General features: G+C 39.0%; 1 protein-coding gene across 1 annotated transcript in view; it reads right to left on the reverse strand.

Moving 5' to 3' along the window:
* Positions 1–2,469: 2,469 nt before the first annotated feature.
* LOC128651714 (acidic mammalian chitinase) overlaps positions 2,470–22,986 on the reverse strand; it is a 35,126-nt gene continuing 14,609 nt past the window's right edge. Inside the window, exons 9-11 of the mRNA XM_053704699.1 lie at positions 21,684–21,800; positions 4,042–4,171; positions 2,470–2,897 (exon numbers count right to left, since the gene is read on the reverse strand). Coding sequence (XP_053560674.1) covers positions 2,632–2,897; positions 4,042–4,171; positions 21,684–21,800 — 513 coding nt within the window. The 3' untranslated portion in view covers positions 2,470–2,631. The remainder of the gene's footprint in view (positions 2,898–4,041; positions 4,172–21,683; positions 21,801–22,986) is intronic.

The following is a 22,986-nucleotide window of genomic DNA, read 5'->3' on the forward strand; positions in this document are numbered from 1 at the left end:
CATTAACAAAATGTGCACAGTCTTTTTATATTTACACTTTTTGAGTCACCAACTCCTACTGAGCATGTGCAAGAAATCACAAACTATACGTATATGCATTTGTGATTGGCTGATCGCTGTCACATGATACAGGGGGAGTGGAAATAGACATAACTTTACAATTTATTTAACAAAAATCTACTACTCATTTGAAGTTCAGACTAAGTGCTATTGCATTGTCTTCTTATCATGCATTTGTTGATTGTGCAAATCTACAGTGTTGACTGGTCCTTTAAGTGTGGTTTTAATTCAAATCCTATTTTAACAAAGTTACTAAAAGTTAAATTTTATTTTTTTCACTAGTATTATTTCACTTACTGAATTAGAGGTGAATTATACATTGTATAAATTACATAAATACAGCCTAGAGTGCTAAGACGTGTATTCTTTAGCTAGTAAGTTCTGCTTACTATATCTGTAATAAATATTGTTTTCAATACACTAGCACCAATACCCAGAATATATGAGACATTTCACTATATTCATTATCAGGGGTGAATCATAGGCAGTTTTGAAATCATAAGTAGTGCCATTGGTCATTTTGTAAAAATTGTCCTTAGCTTAGATGCCTTCTTTTTCAAATAAAGATAGCAAGAGAATGAAGAAAAATTGATAATGTGAGTAAATTAGAAAGTGGCTTAAAATTGCATGCTCTATATGAATCACAAAAGAAAAAATTTGGGTTCATATCCAACATTCACGACCCCTACAGTGTTTACCCACTAAAGCCCCTGACACAAACGGACACAATTCCCAGCCTCAAACGAGACCATGGTGCCGATTTACCAAAGCGTCAATCTAGACGCATTCGCTGTAGTCAATACGCTTGCCAAACATACATTCGATGGGTCTTATTTATCAAAACGTCTGTCAAACTCACGCGGGTTAAGTCCGGCGCAAATAGCATCGGACAGTTGATAAATAAGAAGCATCAATGTCACGGATATCTTTATTTATCAAATGATCTTCCCTGAATGTCCATCATATGAAGACAGTTTTGTATTCTTTTTGAAACTTTATTTTTACCATTTCATTCCTGTCCATGAATAAGCACATTTCTCTAAAGCTAATCTTTTATTTGTTAACTCCAGCGGATCAACTTGGCGTCTAATTTGACACGGAATTCCAGCATATGATCAGTTGAAGCATTGATTAATCGGCCCCCATAGCTGCATGTCCTTAGCCCCAAAAGATAGTAAAGGGCTACCTTTCATTTTGCATTAGAAACACTTATCATATTCCCTTCACGCGCTATCCTTAAACATCCTGTGGACCCAATCTATTGTATCCATGTATTTCAACTATTTCTTTACACACCTTCGGCTTTAGCACATTTTGGCTTAGTGAACCTTAAGGTTAGTACTCAAGCGAAAGCCAGAACAGAGTTTTGTAGAGCTCACCATAGCAATCTATAAGGTGAGAGAGTTAGCGAGGCTGCATTTTCCTACCTCCAGATGTTAGTGCGTCTGATGCTTTTGCTCGATCACAACCATATTGCTTTCAACTCGTAATATGAGCGTAAGAATAAGAGCGCCGTTGATTTAACTTGAAAGCAGTGTTAGCAATCAACAGTGTTAATATTTTCTGCTACACTTGTAATCTAGTTTTAAAATGCCCAAATGATAAATATACAGATTCCTAAAATGTTATTAGTGTCAATAGATGTCTAAGAGTTGAGTAAGTTTTAGATCAGGGTGCCATGTGTGATGCTCTAAGTGATTTTACATGGTTGTCAGAGGCCTGACATGGCTTTTGGTGTGGTGCTTGTCACATTTTTGACTGGCTGTCAGGCAGTATGACAACCAGGCCCATCACTATCCTCTTCTTTACTTTCCGCAGAGTTCCCACACCTGCTTGAGAGACAGAGCCCCATGCTCAAGGGCAATCAATGCATCGGACTATATCTGTATAGCCAAGTGATATTAAAGGGACAGTATACACCAATTTTCATATAACTGCATGTAATAGACACTAATATAAAGAAAAATATGCACAGATACTGATCTGAAAATCCAGTATAAATCCTTTAAAAACTTACTTAGAAGCTCCCAGTTTAGCACTGTTGATGAGGTAGTCTGGAACACCCACTAAAAGGGGTTGGGTGAACAAAAAGAGCGGACACTCACCACCTCCCTCCTTCCCTGCATATGAAAAGACAGATAACATACACAGGAGCTAGCAGGAGTCTGTAACCCCATGTATACATCTGGCACTGTGGGGCTTGGTTAGGAGTCTGAAAATCAGCACAATGTTCTTAAAAAATAAGCAAAACTATACATTTTTATAAAAATACTACCTGATGAGCTATATAAATGGATCATCTACAAAATATTTATGCAAATAAAAATATAGTGTACAATGTCCCTTTAAGATATGGGGCTTTAAGGTATGGGGTTGCAGAGCCAAAAAGTCTGAGATATTTAATATTGTTATCACTTAAAATATTTATTTTTATTAATGATGACATAAAAAGCCACATTTATAGATGTAAATGTACAGGATGTGAGGCGAGGAAGTGTTGCATATTTAGCTGTGAATTTATTGAGATTGCAGTTGCTATAGATACATTAAGCTAATGTGGAGATGGTCTTCTTAGGGCCAGTTGCAGCATGTACAGCTGGAGTCAAACACAGTCCCTGCTGGACACTGCTGAGAGTAGGTAATGCCTGCTACACACCGGTAGAACCTGTTGGCATTTACAGGGTTAACGTAGAAACCATCAACTTTACCAGCACAGTAGTTAGGGTCGACCTCAGTACCAGCTGGTGGTTTAGGGTTGTCTGGTGGAGAGGATTTGGGTACAACTGGGGGAGGTTGGGAAGAGTCACAGGGATCTCCAGGGCAGTTTGTGACTGAACCTAAAATGAAAAATTATAAAACCAGAATAAAACCAAAAGAAAAAATATAAAAAAAACAAGCCCTGGGTACAAACACACACAAATTATAGTCTATTACACAAGCATTGGCCTACGTTTTAAATCCTCCTATCTGTAGCTATAGTGTTAAGCTACAGTTACGTTTGAAGGGACACCGAACAAAGAAAACCAGGGGCTCATGTCTCCAGGATCATTGATTCAAACTGGGTCATTTATTTCTTTAGGTAATTAGGGTCATCTACTTTAGAAATGTTCACATCATCTTAGGTACATCCCAGGGTACTGCTCACTGTATTATTTAATAGCTGTGCTATGTAAGTACAATGCATTTTGAACCATTGGAAGGGGGCCATGATTGTGTTTTAGCACACAAATAGAAGAGATACTGACTGTGCTCGTGCCATGTTATTAACACACAATAGCCCTTATAGTTTTGAGCTCCACTTGCAATCTAGCCATAAATGTTTAACTAAGCATATTTAAAAAAGACTTTGCAATGCACTTTCACTGTTTATTTTGTACACTGTTCCTGTAGTATATTTATGGCAATGCTGTTCTTTCTACTATTCCTAGAGAGGCTGGAGTGGATCTTTCAGCAACCAGAACCCTGACCCAGGGCCGGACTGGGAATAAAAAGCAGCACTGGAAATATATGAAAACCAGCCCAATTTTCCGTTGAGTCGGCAGATTGCACATGCCCCATTTTTCTAAAAGGGGATTACTGGGATACTCCTTCCCCAATACTTTTGTCAGAATTAAATTATATGACTTTGTATTAAATAAAAAGTGCCATATTTATGTTATTTAGGCACACTACAACCCAATTGCCTCCATTAATCACCCCTTTAAATTGTAGCTTTCCAGCCCCAGCTGCTGCAGCCCACCGGGAGATCTCCTGGTATCCTGGTAGGCCAATCTGGCCCTGCCCTGACCCTAGAAGCTGCTTCCCACGGATTGTTGGATTAGTGCAACAGCTTATTCATATCTGTCACTAACTAGCTGCAGTACTGCATAATTATGTATTTTCTAGGGTTTTGTCCCTGAACAGCAAAACAATGCAAATTTTGCCAACAAAATCATTGTATAGTTTTAAATCCAAATAAATAATTTTGTATATGGATATTACCTTTTAGCAGAGATTTCAGGTGATTGATCAATGGAAATTTGCCCTCATTGCAGGAAGTACCAAGGAAATCATCCAGATCCATAGCCCAGACCATAGCACCACCAAAGCCACTGTCCTTCAGGAACTTTACCTGGGGGGAGAGTAATTAATCACAAAGAAAATTTTATGTCAAAGAATATTAGTATAATATGTATAAAATTAGGTAATAAAGTTATAAGGTAAAACCTACATGTTATAGTATTTCTCTGCTTTGCTCATGTATCCATTAAAACACACAGGGAATCCTAGTAAAAATTAAGATTTTCATATGCTTAAGGGTAAAAGGCCTAGCTGGTTGCTACCAGAATAAGGTGCCCCCATAACTTAATTTAATAATTTACGGCTAGATTACGAGCTTTGCGTTAGCCTTAAAAAGCAGCGTTGAGAGGTCCCAACGCTGCTTTTTAATGCCCGCTGGTATTACGAGTCTTGCAGGTACAGGTGTATCGCTCACTTTTTTGGCGCAACTCTAAAATAACGCAAATCCACTTACGTCAATTGCGTATCCTATTTTTTCAATGGGATTTGCCTAACGCCGGTATTACGAGTCTGACCAAAAGTGAGCGGTAGACCCTCCCCTGTCAAGACTCCTACCGCATTTAAAAGTCAGTAGTTAAACCCTAAACCGAGCCCCCCCCCCCCACATCGCAAACACTATAATTACATTTTTAACCCCTAATCTGTCGAACCGGACATCGTCGCCACTATAATAAATATATTAACCCCTAAACCGCCGCACTCCCACCTCGCAAACACTAGTTAAAAATTATTAACCCCTAATCTGCCGTCCCTAACATCGCCAACACCTACCTACATTTATTAACCGCTAATCTGCCGCCCATAATGTCGCCGCCACTATATTAAATTTATTAACCCCTAAATCTAAGTCTAAGCCTAACCCTAACACCCCCTAATTTAAATATAATTTAAATAAATCTAAATAAAAATACTATTATTAACTAAATTATTCCTATTTAAAACTAAATACTTACCTGTAAAATAAACCCTAAGCTAGCTACAATATAACTAATAGTTACATTGTAGCTAGCTTAGGGTTTATTTTTATTTTACAAGCAACTTTGTATTTATTTTAACTAGGTACAATAGTTATTAAATAGTTATTAACTATTTAATAACTACCTAGTTAAAATAAAGACACATTTACCTGTAAAATAAAACCTAACCTAAGTTACAATTACACCTAACACTACACTATAATTAAATTAATTCCCTAAATTAAATTAATTACAATGAAATTAAATAAAGTACAAAAAAACAAAGTATAGAAGTATTTTCTATAAGAAAAAACTAAGGGGATGCGCTGTAGTGTTGATAGAAATTGTGTTGATGTGAATGAAATTCCTCTGGTATCGTGTGAGTTGAACCGTGACAGATAAGTATGTGAGAGTAGAGGTGTATATGTGTATATGATTGAGTGAAATCTTGTTAATCAAAGGAGAATGTGTGACTTGTTACAAACCGTAAGACTTGAAACAATTGTGATACATAAGCAAAAAAATCATGAAACAATTGTGATACCTAAACAAAAAATCAGTTGGAATATTGCAAAGAACTAAAGACTTGCAACAAAATATGTGAACAGTTGAATTTGATTAAACTCAAAAAACTGAAAAGTCCAATATGTGATAAGTGTTCAGAGATAAAAAGTCCAAATTCAATATAAAGGATATATAAAGAACAAAAGTTCAAAGGATCAAAACAAATGGCTTGCTCCGCTTGAATCCAAGGTGTGATGAATCAGGAAATCTAGGAGGATAGAAAAACAAGGGGCGCCAACATAGTGTGAATCAGTTTGGAAAACTGGAAAACAGTAGTTATAATAAAATCTACTCACAAGTGGAGTGGCACCTAGGACCAACTGGGTGCATACAGGCAGGCTGACATTCAGGACCAGCAGTCAGTACGCTGGGGGTCTCACCCGGGAGACCTGTGGGTGGGTCAGATGAGGTAGATGGAGTCGGCTGTGTGTCGTCTGGTGAGCCGGATCGCCACTGTGGAAGTCCAAAGGGCTGTGTTGTTTATCCCAAAAGGGTAGCTGCTCACACGATCAGCCTTGTTTCCAAACAAGTTTCCAATGTCAGTGTATGGAACAAAGGGATAAAAACCAAACTGGGTATAACCACTGCAAACTGTGGTAATATTAAAAAGGCACAGAAAACCGGGTCTGTCTAAAAACAAGTATTTAATTGCTACGCGTTTCTCAGTCCGTAAAGGACCGTTTCCTCAGGCATATACAAAGGTGTTCAACAGGCTACCATTTATACCTGACAGTGACCCGGAATCAAAATGTGGAGGTTATTTCCAAAGATTTGACAATAAAATGTTAAAAAACAAAAATACAATAAAAAATGGAACATGTATCAAAATTGTGTTTGAGCAGCAATCAGATAATATATTCATATCATGAAAAAACAAAAAACAAAAAGAACAAACATAAAAACAGCATGCATTTGCATTGATGAGTAACACCTGTGATAGTGTTTCTGAAAAAAAAAAAAAAAAAAAAAGAAGCTAAACCTGTGTATGTATCCTATCCTATAGATAAACATGTTGTCACCTCAAAAGACTATTGGGTTATATGAAAATAAGATCCCAATGGTGACTATTGTTTAGTGTGCAAAACAAATCTGTATATAATCAATAAAGAATATATATAAACTAGAAAAAATATATATATGTTTTCCTCTGGGTTGGGATCGAACCCTTGACCTTGTGTATGCTAGGATAGGATACATACACAGGTTTAGCTTTTTTTTTTTTTTTCTTTTTTTTTTTTCTTTTTTCATGATATGAATATATTATCTGATTGCTGCTCAAACACAATTTTGATACATGTTCCATTTTTTATTGTATTTTTGTTTTTTAACATTTTATTGTCAAATCTTTGGAGATAACCTCCACATTTTGATTCCGGGTCACTGTCAGGTATAAATGGTAGCCTGTTGAACACCTTTGTATATGCCTGAGGAAACGGTCCTTTACGGACTGAGAAACGCGTAGCAATTAAATACTTGTTTTTAGACAGACCCGTTTTTCTGTGCCTTTTTAATATTACCACAGTTTGCAGTGGTTATACCCAGTTTGGTTTTTATCCCTTTGTTCCATACACTGACATTGGAAACTCGTTTGGAAACAAGGCTGATCGTGTGAGCAGCTACCCTTTTGGGATAAACAACACAGCCCTTTGGACTTCCACAGTGGCGATCCGGCTCACCAGACGACACACAGCCGACTCCATCTACCTCATCTGACCCACCCACAGGTCTCCCGGGTGAGACCCCCAGCGTACTGACTGCTGGTCCTGAATGTCAGCCTGCCTGTATGCACCCAGTTGGTCCTAGGTGCCACTCCACTTGTGAGTAGATTTTATTATAACTACTGTTTTCCAGTTTTCCAAACTGATTCACACTATGTTGGCGCCCCTTGTTTTTCTATCCTACAAAAAAACAAACACTAAATTACAGAAAATAATAAAATAATTACAAGTTTTTAAACTAATTAAACCTAATATAATCCCCCTAATAAAATAAAAAAGCCCCCCAAAATAAAAAAAGCCCTACCCTATACTAAATTACAAATAGCTCTTAAAAGGGCTTTTTGCGGGGCATTGCCGAAAGTAATCAGCTCTTTTACCTGTAAAAAAAAAGTACAATATCCCCCCAACATTAAAAACCACCACCCACACACCCAACCTTACTCTAAAACCCACCCAATACCCCCTTAAAAAAACCTAACACTAACCCCTTGAAGATCACCCTAACTTGAAAAGTCTTCACCCAACCGGGCCGAAGTCCTCAACGAAGCTGGGCGAAGTGGTCCTCCAGATGGGCAGAAGTCTTCATCCAGGCTGCATCTTCTATATTCATCCATCCGGCGCGGAGCGGGTCCATCTTCAAGCCATCCGACGCGGAGCATCCTATTCTTTCGATGTCTTCTTACTAAATGACGGTTCCTTTAAATGACGTCATCCAAGATAGCATCCCTTGAATTCTGATTGGCTGATAGAATTCTATCAGCCAATCGGAATTAAGGTAGGAAAAATCCTATAGGCTGATGCAATCAGCCAATAGGATTGAGCTTGCATTCTATTGGCTGATTGGAACAGCCAATATGATTTTTCCTACCTTTATTCCGATTGGCTGATAGAATTCTATCAGCCAATCGGAATTCAAGGTACGCCATCTTGGATGACGTCATTTAAAGGAGCCGTCATTTAGTAAGAAGACGTCGAAAGAAGAGGATGCTCCGCGTCAGATGGCTTGAAGATGGAACAGCCAATAGAATGCGAGCTCAATCCTATTGGCTGATTGGATCAGCCAATAGGATTGAACTTCAATCCTATTGGCTGATTGCATCAGCCAATATGATTTTTCCTACCTTAATTCCGATTGGCTGATAGAATTCTATCAGCCAATCGGAATTCAAGGTACTCCATCTTAGATGACGTCATTTAAAGGAACCGTCATTTAGTAAGAAGACGTCGAAAGAAGAGGATGCTCCGCGTCAGATGGCTTGAAGATGGACCCGCTCCGCGCCGGATGGATGAAGATAGAAGATGCCGCCTGGATGAAGACTTCTGCCCATCTGGAGGACCTCTTCTGCCAAGCTTCAATGAAGACTTCTGCACGTCTGGAGGACCACTTTGACCGGCTTCGTTGAGGACTTCAGCCTGGGGCGCAATCCGATATAGATCGTAGTTTGCGGCACAAGCGAGGGAACCGGCGTCGCCCGCAGTTTCAGCTCGCAACTCAAGCTATCCTATATAAGTCGCCGTCAGATGCTAACGTGCCGTAAGTCTGACAAACCAGCGATGTCCAGAAATCTGCGCAAGTACAAATTTCTGGCGTCGCCAGTGACTTGCGGCACGTTAGAAACTGCCGGCGCCTATAAAACCTGACTAAAGTCTAAAACACCCGCACTGTCTAACACGCCTCCCTAACATAGCCCGACACGTCTAACACGCCTCCCTAACATAGCCCGACACGTCTAACCCTCTATCCGCTATCCCCCCTCACTAGCCTAACAATAAAATATGTATTAACCCCTAAACCGCCGCTCCCAGAGCCCGGCGCTACCTAATAAAGTTATTAACCCCTAAACCGCCGCCAGCTATATTAAATCTATAATCCCCTAAAGTGAGCCCCTAACACCGGCGCCATCTACCTTACCTACCCCCTAAAGTGAGCCCCTAACACTGCCGCCATCTACCTTACCTACCCCCTAAAGTGAGCCCCTAACACCGCCGCCATCTACTTTACCTACCCCCTAAAGTGAGCCCCTACCCCGCCGCTATTTTAAAATTATTAACCCCTAATCTAATCCCCCTACCCCGCCGCCATCTATATTAAATTATTTAACCCCTAAAATACTAAACTATCCCTACCACTAAACCTAAGTCTAACCCTACAAATAGCCCTGAAAAGGGCTTTTTGCGTGGCATTGCCCCAAAGTAACAGCTCTTTTGCCAGCCCTTAAAAGGGCTTTTGGCGGGGCTTTGTCACAAAGTAAACTGCTCTTTTGCCTACAATCTACATCCCCCTACACCGCGGCCACCTATAATAAATGTATTAACCCCTAATCTAATCCCCCTACACCGCCGCCAGCTATATTAACCCTAATTATATTAGGGTTAATATAGTTATATTATATATATTAACTATATTAACCCTAATTATATTAGGGTTCATATAGTTAATATCGTTATTATAATTATATATATATTAAGTATAATAACCCTATCTAACTCTAACATCCTAACTAAACTCTTATTAAAATAAATCTAATATTAATATTATTAATTAAAATATTCCTATTTAAATCTAAATACTTACCTATAAAATAAACCCTAAGATAGCTACAATATAATTAATAATTACATTATAGAGAGGCTGAGGCCGGAAGGCAGAAGACCCCCAACAGAAAATAGAGAGCACACACTCGGACCGCACCACTCCGGAACACCCCTTTGAAAGGGAGCTGCATGTGGCAGTCGTCCACCCGACCTGCCTAGGAACAGATGGGAGGTGTCTCGCCTGGATCCTAGCAAGCGGAGGATAAAAGTACACGGCAGCAGGACGGTTGACAAGCAGCTGGTCACGCAAGCATTGCCTCTGCAAGAGCGGGTAAAGTAGCGTCTGTGTGTCAGCATATGAAAGTGGAGAGAACAGTGGTGCCTAAGAAGTGTGTTAAAAGGGGGGCCGAAGAGAGATCGGTCTGGCTGCTTGGGGGTACTAATGCACATTATAGTGGAGGGGTAGCTGGAGAATAAAAACTGCTAAAAATCAAGCCATAAAGCATGGAGTGGGTAAAAGTTTGTAAGCCCTGAAAGCGGTGCGCACTAACTGTAACAAGTCACAAACAGAGCAGAGAAGTGGCAAGTCTTTTTTTAAATGAGGAACTGCGGGCACATTCTGCAAATCGGACAAAGCCCCGCTGAGCCATAATAAGCAAATTTGGAGGGCAGTGAGTGGGGGCTACTGGGACTGGCCTTGTTGATATCTCCTTGGAGGAGAAAGTGGCATTAACACAGATAGCAGGAGGTTTCGCCTAACTGTTTATAGGCAGCTGATGCTCATAAAAGATAAAGGAAATCTGACTGAGAAGCAAGGAACTGGCTGGTGTGTCGGTACAGCCCGATTTCTATTTTTTCCTTTTTTTTTTTTGTGCATAACTGTTCAGGTTCGCCTCTCTTTCCTGGGAACCATTAGCAAAAACAGGAAGCTGTGGTGGAGGAGAACTGTGTTTTGTTTTGTTTTTGTTTTTTCTTTGGAAAAACCTTCATATTGGCACTTTATGAGGGGAGGCCAAACAGTTAAGCACTTAATTGGACAGTGGACTGGGTTGACAGGAAAATACCAGAACAATTATGATGATATATAAAAAGCAGTGGATTAATTGTGCTGCTATTTGATGTTTACTGCTGGGACATTTTTTTCTATCTTGCAAGTCTCAAAATGTATGGTGTTTTTATCTTCTCTTACTTTGTTTCTTCTCTTCTCTTCTCTCTCCCCACCACAGTATATCTTGCATATGTTACTTTTGTTTGCAATAATATTGATGTGAAGAGGCTCTTTTTACAGCATATGTAGATAAGAGCCCCCTGGAGCTAAGATAGGTAACAAGGTGGATAAAATTTTCTGTCTAGATATTCCATAGACAGTAAGAAAGGAGAAGGGGAAGGGTAGCGAGGAGGGGGAGAGAGAGGGAGGAGAATAGAGAGGGGAGAGGGGAAAGAAAAGGGAAGATATAACACCAGCAGGTCAAGACAAGGAAAAGGGGAAAGTAGAAGAGGAAAGTTATCTGTGCTGACTGGATAGGTGCAAGGGAGTCAGGGTATAGGATAACAGATATAAAGAGTGTATAAATAACTTGTTTAGAGAAACCCTAGAAATACGAATTGATAGAAATATTTTGTAAAAGGACGCAAGGGGGAGCACCCAATTTGTCTTAGTTTGTGTTAATTAGCCAGGGGAGAAGACACGCAGAGAGACAGTCAGACCCTGTCTAAATATACTGAACACTTTATTTTTTTTCTAAAAAAAAAAAAAAAAAAAAAAAAAATTTTCACACTTTCACTTATTCTTTTAGATAACACAGGCTCTAGATAGCCTCACTTGGGCTCCTTAGGAGGAGCACCATATATTTTTTGTTTGTTCTAGGTATTAGTGTAATTATAGTTTCACATGTAGCACCATTAGTTAAAAGGTGTACCTGATCCACGCCGGATTAGCGGAAGAGTGGTGTATTTCTCTTCCGTTTTTTTTTATTTTTTTATTATTCATTTACTTATTTTTTTTTCTCCTTAAAACACAAATTAAAGTTTTCACACTAATACACCACTACACATCACTACACACCTCATGGAAAGGTATATTCCTAACTTAAAAGTCAGGTCCCCTGCGATGCCCCCCAAGAGAGACAAAAAGTCCAAGTCAGCACAGGAGATAGGCTTGGAGGATAACATGGACCCCCAGCTAGCAGGCACTGAAAAACAGCTGACACTTAATCAACTGGCAGAAATGCTGTTACCCCAATTCGATTCAGTTAAAAAGGAGATAGCTACTCTCTCTACTGAGATTAGGTCTTTTTCGAATAGAATATTAGAAGTAGAGCAAAGAATCTCAGCGGTTGAGGATAGACAAATTGCACATGACACTAATTGGGTCAATTATGAGAGCAAAATAAAAGCGATGCAATCTAAAATAGAGGACCTGGAAGACAGGTCGCGTAGGAATAACATCCGTATAATTGGACTACCAGAGTCAATCGAATTTCAAAATCTAACTTTATTTGCTTCTGTTACCTTACCACAATTGTTAGGAATGCAGCTGACAGAAAAAATACATGTAGAAAGAGCACATAGAACAGGACCAGCTAGGGAGTCACAGGAAGGTAACTTGTGCCCCAGAATGGTGATAATTAAATACTTAAATTTCCAACATAAGGTACAGATTATGCAACATTATAGGAAAACTCAGGGGTTCAAGATAGGTACGCGACCTGTCTTCCTGTTCCAAGATTTCTCAGCAGAGACCTCCTCAAAGAGGAAGATAATGGCACCTTACTGTTCTAGCTTAATCAAGGCAGGGATCCAGGCTAATATGAGGTACCCAACCAAAATAGTAATTTTTTCAGAAGGGAATGTGACTGTTTTAAATACAGCAATAGATGCTAAAAAATATTGCTCTGAAAAAGGCATAGAGATTCGATAGGAAGTCCATATTCAATCATTAACCTGAAATAATGAAGATGTATAATTTGTTGATTACTTATTTTAGTTGCAGAAAGGGGGGAGGCTTGGCTGGGGTGGAGACTTTCTTGTTTTTTTTTTGTTTTTGTTTTTTTTTTGTTTTGTTTTGTTTTTGTTTTTCCTCTTTCGTCCTTTCCCCCTCCTTTTTATATCTTTCTGTCCACTTTTCTATTGAGTGAGCTCAGAATCTTGAGAAAGTTATGTTTTGAATGGCAGGTCTACCGCCATTCGGCCTTGAACACCCGATCCCGTATGATCTCGGAAGTGGAACAGGGCTGGACCTGGTCAGTACCGGGAGGAGCGACCGCCGGGGAACCCCAGGTGCGGTAGGCATATATGTAGTAATGATAATCAGATTAGATCCCTTCTCTGGATTGAGAGGAAGGAAGGTAACTATATTAGATAAAGGTTTTTATTATAAAATCGTAGGTTTTTATTTTTGTTGTTTTATTATGACTATAGATATTAAATGCTGAAGTGTGTATCATGGAATGTGGGAGGTGTCACATCCCCTATTAAAAGGAAAAATGTTAAAACGCCAAAAGCCTGACGTCATTTTTTTGCAAGAGTTGCATTTGAAGGCAGCAGAACTACAAAAATTACAAACTAACTGGATAGCGGAAATCATAGCAACGCCATGTAATTGTAGGAAACTCGGAGTAGCTTTAATGTTTAATAGGAATTTGACATATACAATAAAAAATCAAATATTAGATTCGAGTGGGAGGTTTATGCTTGTTCAAGCTGAAATCAATAATAGACTGTGGACGTTTTGTAACATTTATGGTCCCAATGAAATTGAGATAGAATTCTGGGAAATGATAAAAAATAAATTGGTAAAATACTTAGGCCAAAACATAGTGGTAGCGGGAGACTTTAATGCGACAATGAATCCAGAGATTGATAGGCTAAAATCAGGGGCCTCCAGGAAACATAATAGAGAGGCCAAGATTTTGCGAGGTTTAGCAAAGATATTAAAGCTAAAAGATATTTGGCGTCTGCAGCATCCAGACGAGCGGGCCTTTTCGTGCGAATCTAAAACATTTAAAAATTTCTCACGAATAGACATGTTTTTGATAGAAGAGAGGCTATTGACAATGGGAATAGAAACACATATCGATGAGATAGTTATCTCAGATCATGCAATAATCAGCCTGAAATTCGAAGATAAGGAGATCAAAAATAGAAGTAGCAATACGTTTAGCTTCCCGAAATATATGTTTTTAGATGAAAAGTTTTGAAAATTTTTATCTGATAGATGGAAGGTTTATTTCAGACAGAACAGACAGGATGTGAGTAGCCCAGAAGTACTCTGGGAAGCAGGGAAAGCAGTAATGCGAGGGGAGATCAAGAACTATATGATCATAAGAAAGCGGAAGGTAACAGAGAGGGAGACTCAACTAGCAAACCAACTGAAAAACTCATATAGGAGATATGTAGCTAACCCAAATAGATCTACCTGGAACCGGTACAAAGTAGCCAAATCAGAGCGTGAGACTTTTTTCAGAGAAAAATGGGCAAAGGAGGATATCCGAATCAGGGCATTTTGCCAAGGATATCAGGGGATTGCCTCCAAGTATCTAGCAAAATTAATAAATCACAGAAAAAAAAAGAACCTAATTCCACTTATCAAAGAGGGACAGAAAATGCTTACTCAACCGACAGAGATTAGAGAGGCCTTCCATAGATATTATCAGGGATTGTATGCGTGTAAGGATATAGATAAGACAAAAATGTCCGAATTTTGGCAACAGATCAGTCTCCCAACAATAGACAAAAAAGAATTAGAACAGATGAATTCCCCGATAACAGAGGAGGAAGTCTTAAATATGATAGACAGAATTAAAACAAACAAAGCTGCGGTGCCTGACGGACTCCCGGCAGAATTCTATAAAATTATCAAAAATGAAATCTCGGGAATATTAGTAGAACTATATAACAGCTATTTTATACATGGGAATCTGAAATCACTCTATTTCACTGACTCTACAGTGACCTTAATTCATAAGAAAGGGAAAGCTTCAGAGGAACTGGGGTCATACCGTCCAATTTCGCTCCTGAACCAAGACTATAAAATCTTAACGGCTATTATTTCAGACAGATTAAAAAAAGGGATGGAAAAACTGATACACAATGACCAATCTGGATTTATTCCAGGGAGAAACCCGGTCCGGAATATGCGTAGGGTGCTGGTTAATCTAGATTATTATTATAACATCACACAGTTGTCAAACAAAAAATCACAAATGGATATGGCAATGCTTACGATCGACGCAGAAAAAGCGTTTGACGCTATAATCTGGGATCATTTATTTATGTCACTTAAGAAATTTGGTTTTGAAGGAAATCTGATTCAGTTAATTAAAAAGATTTATACCAATCCTAGGTCCCAATTGTTGGTTAATGGTGAACTTTCGCAATTTATAACACTGCAAAGAGGTACCAGACAGGGGTGTCCACTGTCACCCCTGCTATTTGATTTAGCACTAGAACCATTGGCAGTTCAACTCAGGAAAGAACTAAAGGGAATAGAAGTTGGGGAACATAATGTTGTAATCTCATTATACGCAGACGACATGATGCTGTTCTTACAACAGACAAAAAAAAACATTCCTAAATGTCTGTCAATTATCAACAATTTTACCTCATTCTCTGGATATAAAATTAACAAGGAAAAGTCAGAGTTGCTCTGGATTAATCAAACCAGAGAGAGCTTGTTACAACATGGGTTTAAAGAAGTAAAATCGTTAAATTATTTAGGTATTAAAATAAGTAAAAACCCCAAAGAATGGTATAATATGAATTTTTCTGAGTTTTTGAGAGTCTAGAATGAAGCCTAAGAAAGTGGAACATACAATTTCTATCACTTTCTGCAAAAATAGCTGTGATAAAAACAATTGTTTTTCCACGCATATTGTTCCTAATGCAAAACTTGCCTCTATTGATCAACAAACGAGACATAGCAAGATATAACAAAACATGCGCACAATTTATATGGGGAAAGAAAAAAAGCCGTATAGCTATCGAGAAACTTGTTCAAAACAAAAGATATGCAGGGCTCGCCCTGCCGGACATTGCAAAATATAACTTAGTGGCTTTAACGAAATTTGGAGTAGATTGGTTAACGGAAGCCAATAGTGTGACCTACTATGACATGGAAGCTACACTGCTAAAACCCTTTGATCTTAAGGCAATTTTACACCATCCTTTCAGGAGGTTGCCCAGCAATGTCAGCACGCTTTTAACTTTTGCTAATGTAGTTCGTGCATGGCAGAAATTCTGCGGTTCAGTTGGTCAAGAGTTTTACATTTCTAAATATCTGCCATTTATCGGTACTCCCGATTTCATATCTGGGATAAACAATAATGCGGCCTTTAAAATTTGGTCACAGAAAGGGTTATGTTATTTTTTCCAGTTAGTTCAGGGTGAAGGACAAGTGTTACAAACATTTGAAACATTATCCGAACAGTATCAGTTACCCAAACATACATTCTTTGCTTATCTACAAGCCCGAAGCTATCTCCTAAAAATCTTGCAAACATGTAGAATGGTCTGGGATCCAGGAATTGATTCAGGAGTGAAGTTGTACGCGGCGGGGAAAAGATCCATATCATATTGGTATAAATTATTATTAAATATATCAGGGAAAGAACAAATTAAGAAAAGGAAAGTGTTTCTTACTAAATATATCACTTCAGTGCAAGGTGAAAATATTGAAAGAAGCATTAAACTAGCAGACGCTGCAACGAGAGTAGTAAGCTGGAAAGAATCGCAGTTTAAGCTTTTAAATAATTTCTATCTAACCCCAAGGATTATGAGTAAATTGGACCAAAATGGGGATAAGAGGAATTGTTTTAAATGCCAGAAAAAAGGAGTGGATTTGCAACACTGTATTTGGGACTGCCCTAAAATCCGACAATTTTGGAATAGAATACAATTCTGGGTGAACAAGTTTGTACAAGAGGAATGTGCCCTCCAATTAAGTTATATCTTTCTTTTAAAGGAATATGGGCGATATAAAGGGGAGGGACAATTAATCAACATGGTTATTCTGGCAGCTCGTCATCTGATATTTTGCAAATGGGGAGCTCGTGAAGCCCCCACGGTAAACGAACTTGTCAACACTATTAAGCTACAAATGATTATTGAACGACAATTTCTAGTTGGGGGATCGGAAAAGGCTTTCAGGCTCTTCTTTGATAAGTGGAAGAGGGTAATTATCTCTTGGCCCCAACAGGCCCAGATTCAATTTGTCTCACCCTTAAAGAATAATGATCACTTTATGATGATGGTGGCTAATGAGGCTCTCCCTGCACTCTGGCTGTAAAAAGCTAAAACTCTGAGCGGGCTCATTTCGGTGTCTTCTTGGTGGTGGTACTTCTGCCCCCCCCCTTTTTTTTTTTTTTTTCTCTCCCTCTCCCCCCCCATTTAGGAATACCGAGAAGGTTAATGTATGTATGTAGGAATAGGTGTCATAAGATGCTCTGATTATAAGACTCGGCACAAGCATTGGAAGCGGTGGCTTCCAATCTATTTGGATAATATGATTTATACATGTAAAAATGGCTGATTTGATTTGGTTGTTGTGATGTGTGAAGTTCTCAATAATAAAAAAATAATGATTTAAAAAAAAAATAAAAAATAAAAAAATTACATTATAGCTATGTTAGGGTTTATATTTATTTTACAGGTAAATTGTTAATTATTTTAACTAGGTATAATAGCTATTAAATAGTTATGAACTATTTAATATCTACCTAGTTAAAATAATTACCCAATTACCTGTAAAATAAATATAAACCCTAACATAGCTATAATGTAATCTAACCTAAGTTACAAATACACCTACACTATCAATAAATTAAATAAACTACAAATATCTATCTAAAAATACAATTAAATAAACTAAACTAAATTACAAAAAAAACAACACTAAATTACAAAAAATAAAAAAAAGATTACAAGATTTTTAAGCTAATTACACCTATTCTAAGCCCCCTAATAAAATAATAAAGCCCCCCAAAATAAAAAAAATTCCCTGCCCTATTCTAAATTAAAAGAAGTTCAAAGCTCTTTACCTTACCAGCCCTTAAAAGGGCCTTTTGTGGGGGCATGCCCCAAAGAATTCAGCTCTTTTGCATTTAAAAACATATACAATACCCCCCCCCATTACAACCCACCACCCACATACCCCTATTCTAAACCCACCCAAACCCCCCTTAAAAAAGCCTAACACTACCCCCCTGAAGATCTCCCTACCTTGTCTTCACCACACCGGGCCGAACTCCTAATCCGATCGGGCGATGTCTTGCTCCAAGCGGCAAAGAAGAATTCTTCCTCCGGCGATGTCTTCCTCCAAGCGGCAAAGAAGAATTCTTCCTCCGGCGACGTCTTCCTCCAAGCGGCAGCAAAGTCTTCTTCCTTCCGGCAACATCTTCCATGAAGCGGCATCTTCAATCTTCTTTCTTCGCTCCGCCACCGCGGAGCATCCATCCCGGCCGACGACTGAACGACGAATGAGGTACCTTTAAATGACGTCATCCAAGATGGCGTCCGCCGAATTCCGATTGGCTGATAGGATTCTATCAGCCAATCGGAATTAAGTTAGAAAAATCTGATTGGCTGATTGATAGATAAGGTAGATGGCGGCGGTTTTAGGGGCTCACAGTAGGGGGTTAGTTTATGTAGATGGCTGCGGGGTCCGGGAGCGGCGGTTTTAGGGGTTAATAACTTTATTAGGGATTTCGGGGGGGGGGGGGATCGCGGTTGACAGGTAGATAGACATTGCGCATGCGTTAGGTGTTAGGTTTTATTTAGCAGATCGCGGGTGACAGGTAGATAGACATTGCGCATGCGTTAGGTGTTAGGTTTCTTTTCTAGTTAGTTTAGGGAGTTACGGGGCTCCAATAGTCAGCGTAAGGCTTCTTACGGCTGCTTTTTGTGGCGAGGTAAAAATGGAGTAAGATTTCTCCATTTTCGCCACGTAAGTCCTTACGCTGCATATTAGATACCAAACTGCGCTGGTTTGGTATACCTGCCTATGGCCCAAAAAACTACGGGCGACGGCAAAAATATACGGGCGTAACTTCTAGGTTACGCCGTATATGTGATACCAAACCAGCGTAAATATTGGCATCGCCGGCTTTTGCGGGCGACGATTTTTATCGGATCGACCCCCTGGTTGGGTGTAGACTTCTCAAGGTAGGGTGATCTTCAAGGGGTTAGTGTTAGGTTTTATTAAGGGGGGATTGGGTAGGTTTTAGAGTAGGGTTGGGTGTGTGGGTTGTAATGTTGGGGGGGTATTGAATTTTTTTTACAGGTAAAAGAGCTGATTACTTTGGGGCAATGCCCCGCAAAAAGCCCTTTTAAGGGCTATTTGTAATTTAGTATTGGGTAGGGATTTTTTTTATTTTGGGGGGCTTTTTATTTTGTTAGGGGGATTAGATTAAGTGTAATTAGTTTAAAAAACTTGTAATTATTTTATTATTTTCTGTAATTTAGTGTTTTTTTGTACTTAATTTTATTTTATTTAATTGTAATTAATTTAATTTAGGGAATTAATTTAATTATAGTGTAGTGTTAGGTGTAATTGTAATTTAGGTTCGGTTTTATTTGACAGGTAAATTTGTCTTTATTTTAACTAGGTAGCTATTTAATAGTTAATAACTATTTAGTAACTATTGTACCTAGTTAAAATAAATACAAAGTTGCCTGTAAAATAAAAATAAGCCCTAAGCTAGATACAATGTAACTATTAGTTATATTGTAGCTAGCTTAGGGTTTATGTTATTGGTAAGTATTTAGTTTTAAATAGCAATAATTTATTTAATTGTAGAAATTTTATTTAGATTTATTTAAATTATATTTAAGTTAGGTGGGGTTAGACTTAGACTTAGGTTTAGGGGTTAATAACTTTATTATAGTGGTGGCGACATTGGGGGCGGCAGATTAGGGGTTAATAAATATAATGTAGGTGTCGGCGATGTTAGGGGCAGCAGATTAGGGGTTCATAGGTATAATATAGGTTGCGGCGGTGTCCGGAACGGCAGATTAGGGGTTAATAATATAATGTAAGTGTTGGCGATGTCGGGGGCGGCAGATTAGTGATTAATAAGTGTAATATTAGGGGTGTTTAGACTCAGGGTTCATGTTAGGGTGTTAGGTGTAGACATAAAATGTATTTCCCCTTAGTAATCAATGGGGCTGCGTTAGGAGCTAAACGCTGCTTTTTTGCAGGTGTTTGGTTTTTTTTCAGCCGGCTCTGCCCCATTGATTCCTATGGAGAAATCGTGCACGAGCACGTTTAGCCAGCTCACTGCTACCGTAAGCAGCGCTGGTATTGAGGTGAGATGTGGAGCTAAATTTTGCTCTTCACTCACTTTTCTGCGACTAACGCCGGGTTGGAAAAAACCTGTAATACCAGCGTTGTTTGTAGGTGAGCGGTGACTGAAAACTGCTCGTTAGCACCGCACCCCTGTTACCACAAAACTTGTAATCTACCCGATAGTTACCTTATAAATAAAGACACTGACACAAGAGTGGAGGGAAAAAACGTGAACTGGCAATTTTTATTGACATTAAATTTTTTAAGAGACAACACTGAAATTTGGATGGCGACAAGTGAGTTCTTAAGTGTCCTCAACATGACAAGAAGTCAATGGCCAAGGGGCAGCAGCGAAGAACACTCCGCTCAAGACAGAGGTGATGAGGTTATAAGGAGTTGTAAAGGCCCATAAACAAAGGGGGAACACCTCGGTAATAACCTGATGCGTTGCCCGTCCGGCCCTTTCTCGACCCCAATCTCTCTGTCATGATGACCTCCCGCCGTCAGAGAGTAGATAAAGTTCAACACAGAGGGGGCCTTGTCGTTACCAGCCGTTAATGCTGATTCACATACAAGGGAAGTTAAAGTATAGGGCTATGGTCTTATGAAGGATGGCTCGAATAACTAACTTCACCATGGGAATGCTAATGGAAGCCGTAAATACTCATGCCGCCAACGAGAACACAGGGAGGAAAAAAGACTTGCAGCTGTCCCATGTGAATAAGAGGCCCAAAACCTGGTGGAGAGCCTTTTTATCAGGTAGGATGACACTCCCACCAGACAGCAACATTGTTGCTGGCCTTAACCCTTAAGTCACTCCTAGCCTATTTGGCTCTCTGTTCTCATACAAAAGCAACAAATAAGAATCCATCCTGTGCTGATCAAGCCTAATTAGGCCAAAATAGCTGTTCACTTGCGATTTATCTTACTGTACACTACAATCTCTGCTACGATTAAATTCTGTTTTGCCCAGTAATGTGCTGGCAGAAGTGAGGCCATGTGTAAAATGGATATTTGAAGTAATAAAAAGAGGTATTGTGTACTTAATTTATATATCTTTACCCACAATCCTCTACCCCAGAGGAAAACAACAGGTTTCCTGTGGAAAGGTGTACAGATGTGCTATATAGTTATCTGTTGTATGTAAAACATTTTAGACACATTTTCTTGAATACTTTGTTCTAGTGAAATCACATCTGAGTATACTGTTTGAAAAATCAATCAACTGTTTTAACTGCTACGTACTTGTGGTAATATTTTTTTCTTATCTGGATTATGTTTGCATTTGCTGTACACTTATAAAGATAATAATCTTTTCTTATAAAGATTCATGTTAATACATTTTAAAACATTCCACAATAGAATGAAAGCCAGAAGTTTCTTCAATGATAGTGAAAATAGAGAAACAATCTTTAGTTACGTGCACCACAATTATAATTATGTGACACGTTTGTGACTTCTTTAACCAATTTATTCACTACACATCTCTAGCACTAACAGGAAACTTACTTTGCACTCATAACTCTGTTTGTTGTCAAATCCGACCCACTCATTGTCCTTGCAGGCATATGGTACCTTCTGGTCTGGAATCCATTTCACTGTTGTTCCTTTTAGCCAGGTGCAGATCTAATGAAGTGGGGATAGGATAAAAACAAATTAGAAAGTGTACATGACGTACTGCTATTAGTGACAGATACTAGATCTTTATAACATGCTCTGTATAATGTTGTTAGATTTCAAAGGGGTAAATCTATAAAGACCTTCTAACTGTCCCACTTTTTTTAATGACAGTGAAGACAGTTACACCAGTTTTTATGTATGGTGTGCCTTCTACATACTGCTAGGGTGGTCATTATAACAATTTGCAGATATAAAGACTCCATTGAGCTACAAAGTCATGCCCCTAAACTACATAGCTACACACTGAACCAACCTCAAACATAACTGTCTTGCTTGAATTTAAAGGTGTATTAAAAACCTCTTGATTTCATGTAAAAAATGTGTTTTGTACCACACTCCCTATTGTGCTCTGAACCACACTCCATATTGTGCTTAGTACCTCACTCCCTATTGTGCTTTTTACCACACTCCCTATTGTGCTTTTTACCACACTCCCTATTGTGCTTTGTACCACACTCCATATTGTGCTTTGTACCACACTCCCTATTATGCTCTGTACCACACTCTCTATTGTGCTCTGTACCTCACTCCCTATTGTGCTCTGTACCACACTCCCTATTGTGCTCTGTACCACACTCCCTTTTGTGCTTTGTACCACACTCCCTATTGTGCTCTGTACCACACTCCCTATTGTGCTCTGTTCCACACTCCCTATTGTGCTTTGTACCACACTCCCTATTGTGCTTTGTACCACACTCCCTATTGTGCTCTGTACCTCACTCCCTATTGTGCTTTGTACCATTCTCCCTATTGTGCTCTGTACCACACTCCCTATTGTGCTCTGTACCACACTCCCTATTGTGCTTTGTACCACACTCCCTATTGTGCTCTGTACCACACTCCCTATTGTGCTTTGTACCACACTCCCTATTGTGCTTTGTACCACACTCCCTATTGTGCTCTGTACCACACTCCCTATTGTGCTTTTTACCACACTCCCTATTGTGCTCTGTACCACACTCTATATTGTGCTTTGTACCATTCTCCCTATTGTGCTCTGTACCACACTCCCTATTGTGCTCTGTACCACACTCCCTATTATGCTCTGTACCACACTTTCTATTGTTCTCTGTACCTCACTCCCTATTGTGCTCTGTACCACACTCCCTATTGTGCTTTGTACCACACTCCC

Source organism: Bombina bombina, chromosome 3 (assembly GCF_027579735.1).
Source record: "Bombina bombina isolate aBomBom1 chromosome 3, aBomBom1.pri, whole genome shotgun sequence".
Taxonomy (NCBI): Eukaryota; Metazoa; Chordata; class Amphibia; order Anura; family Bombinatoridae; genus Bombina; species Bombina bombina.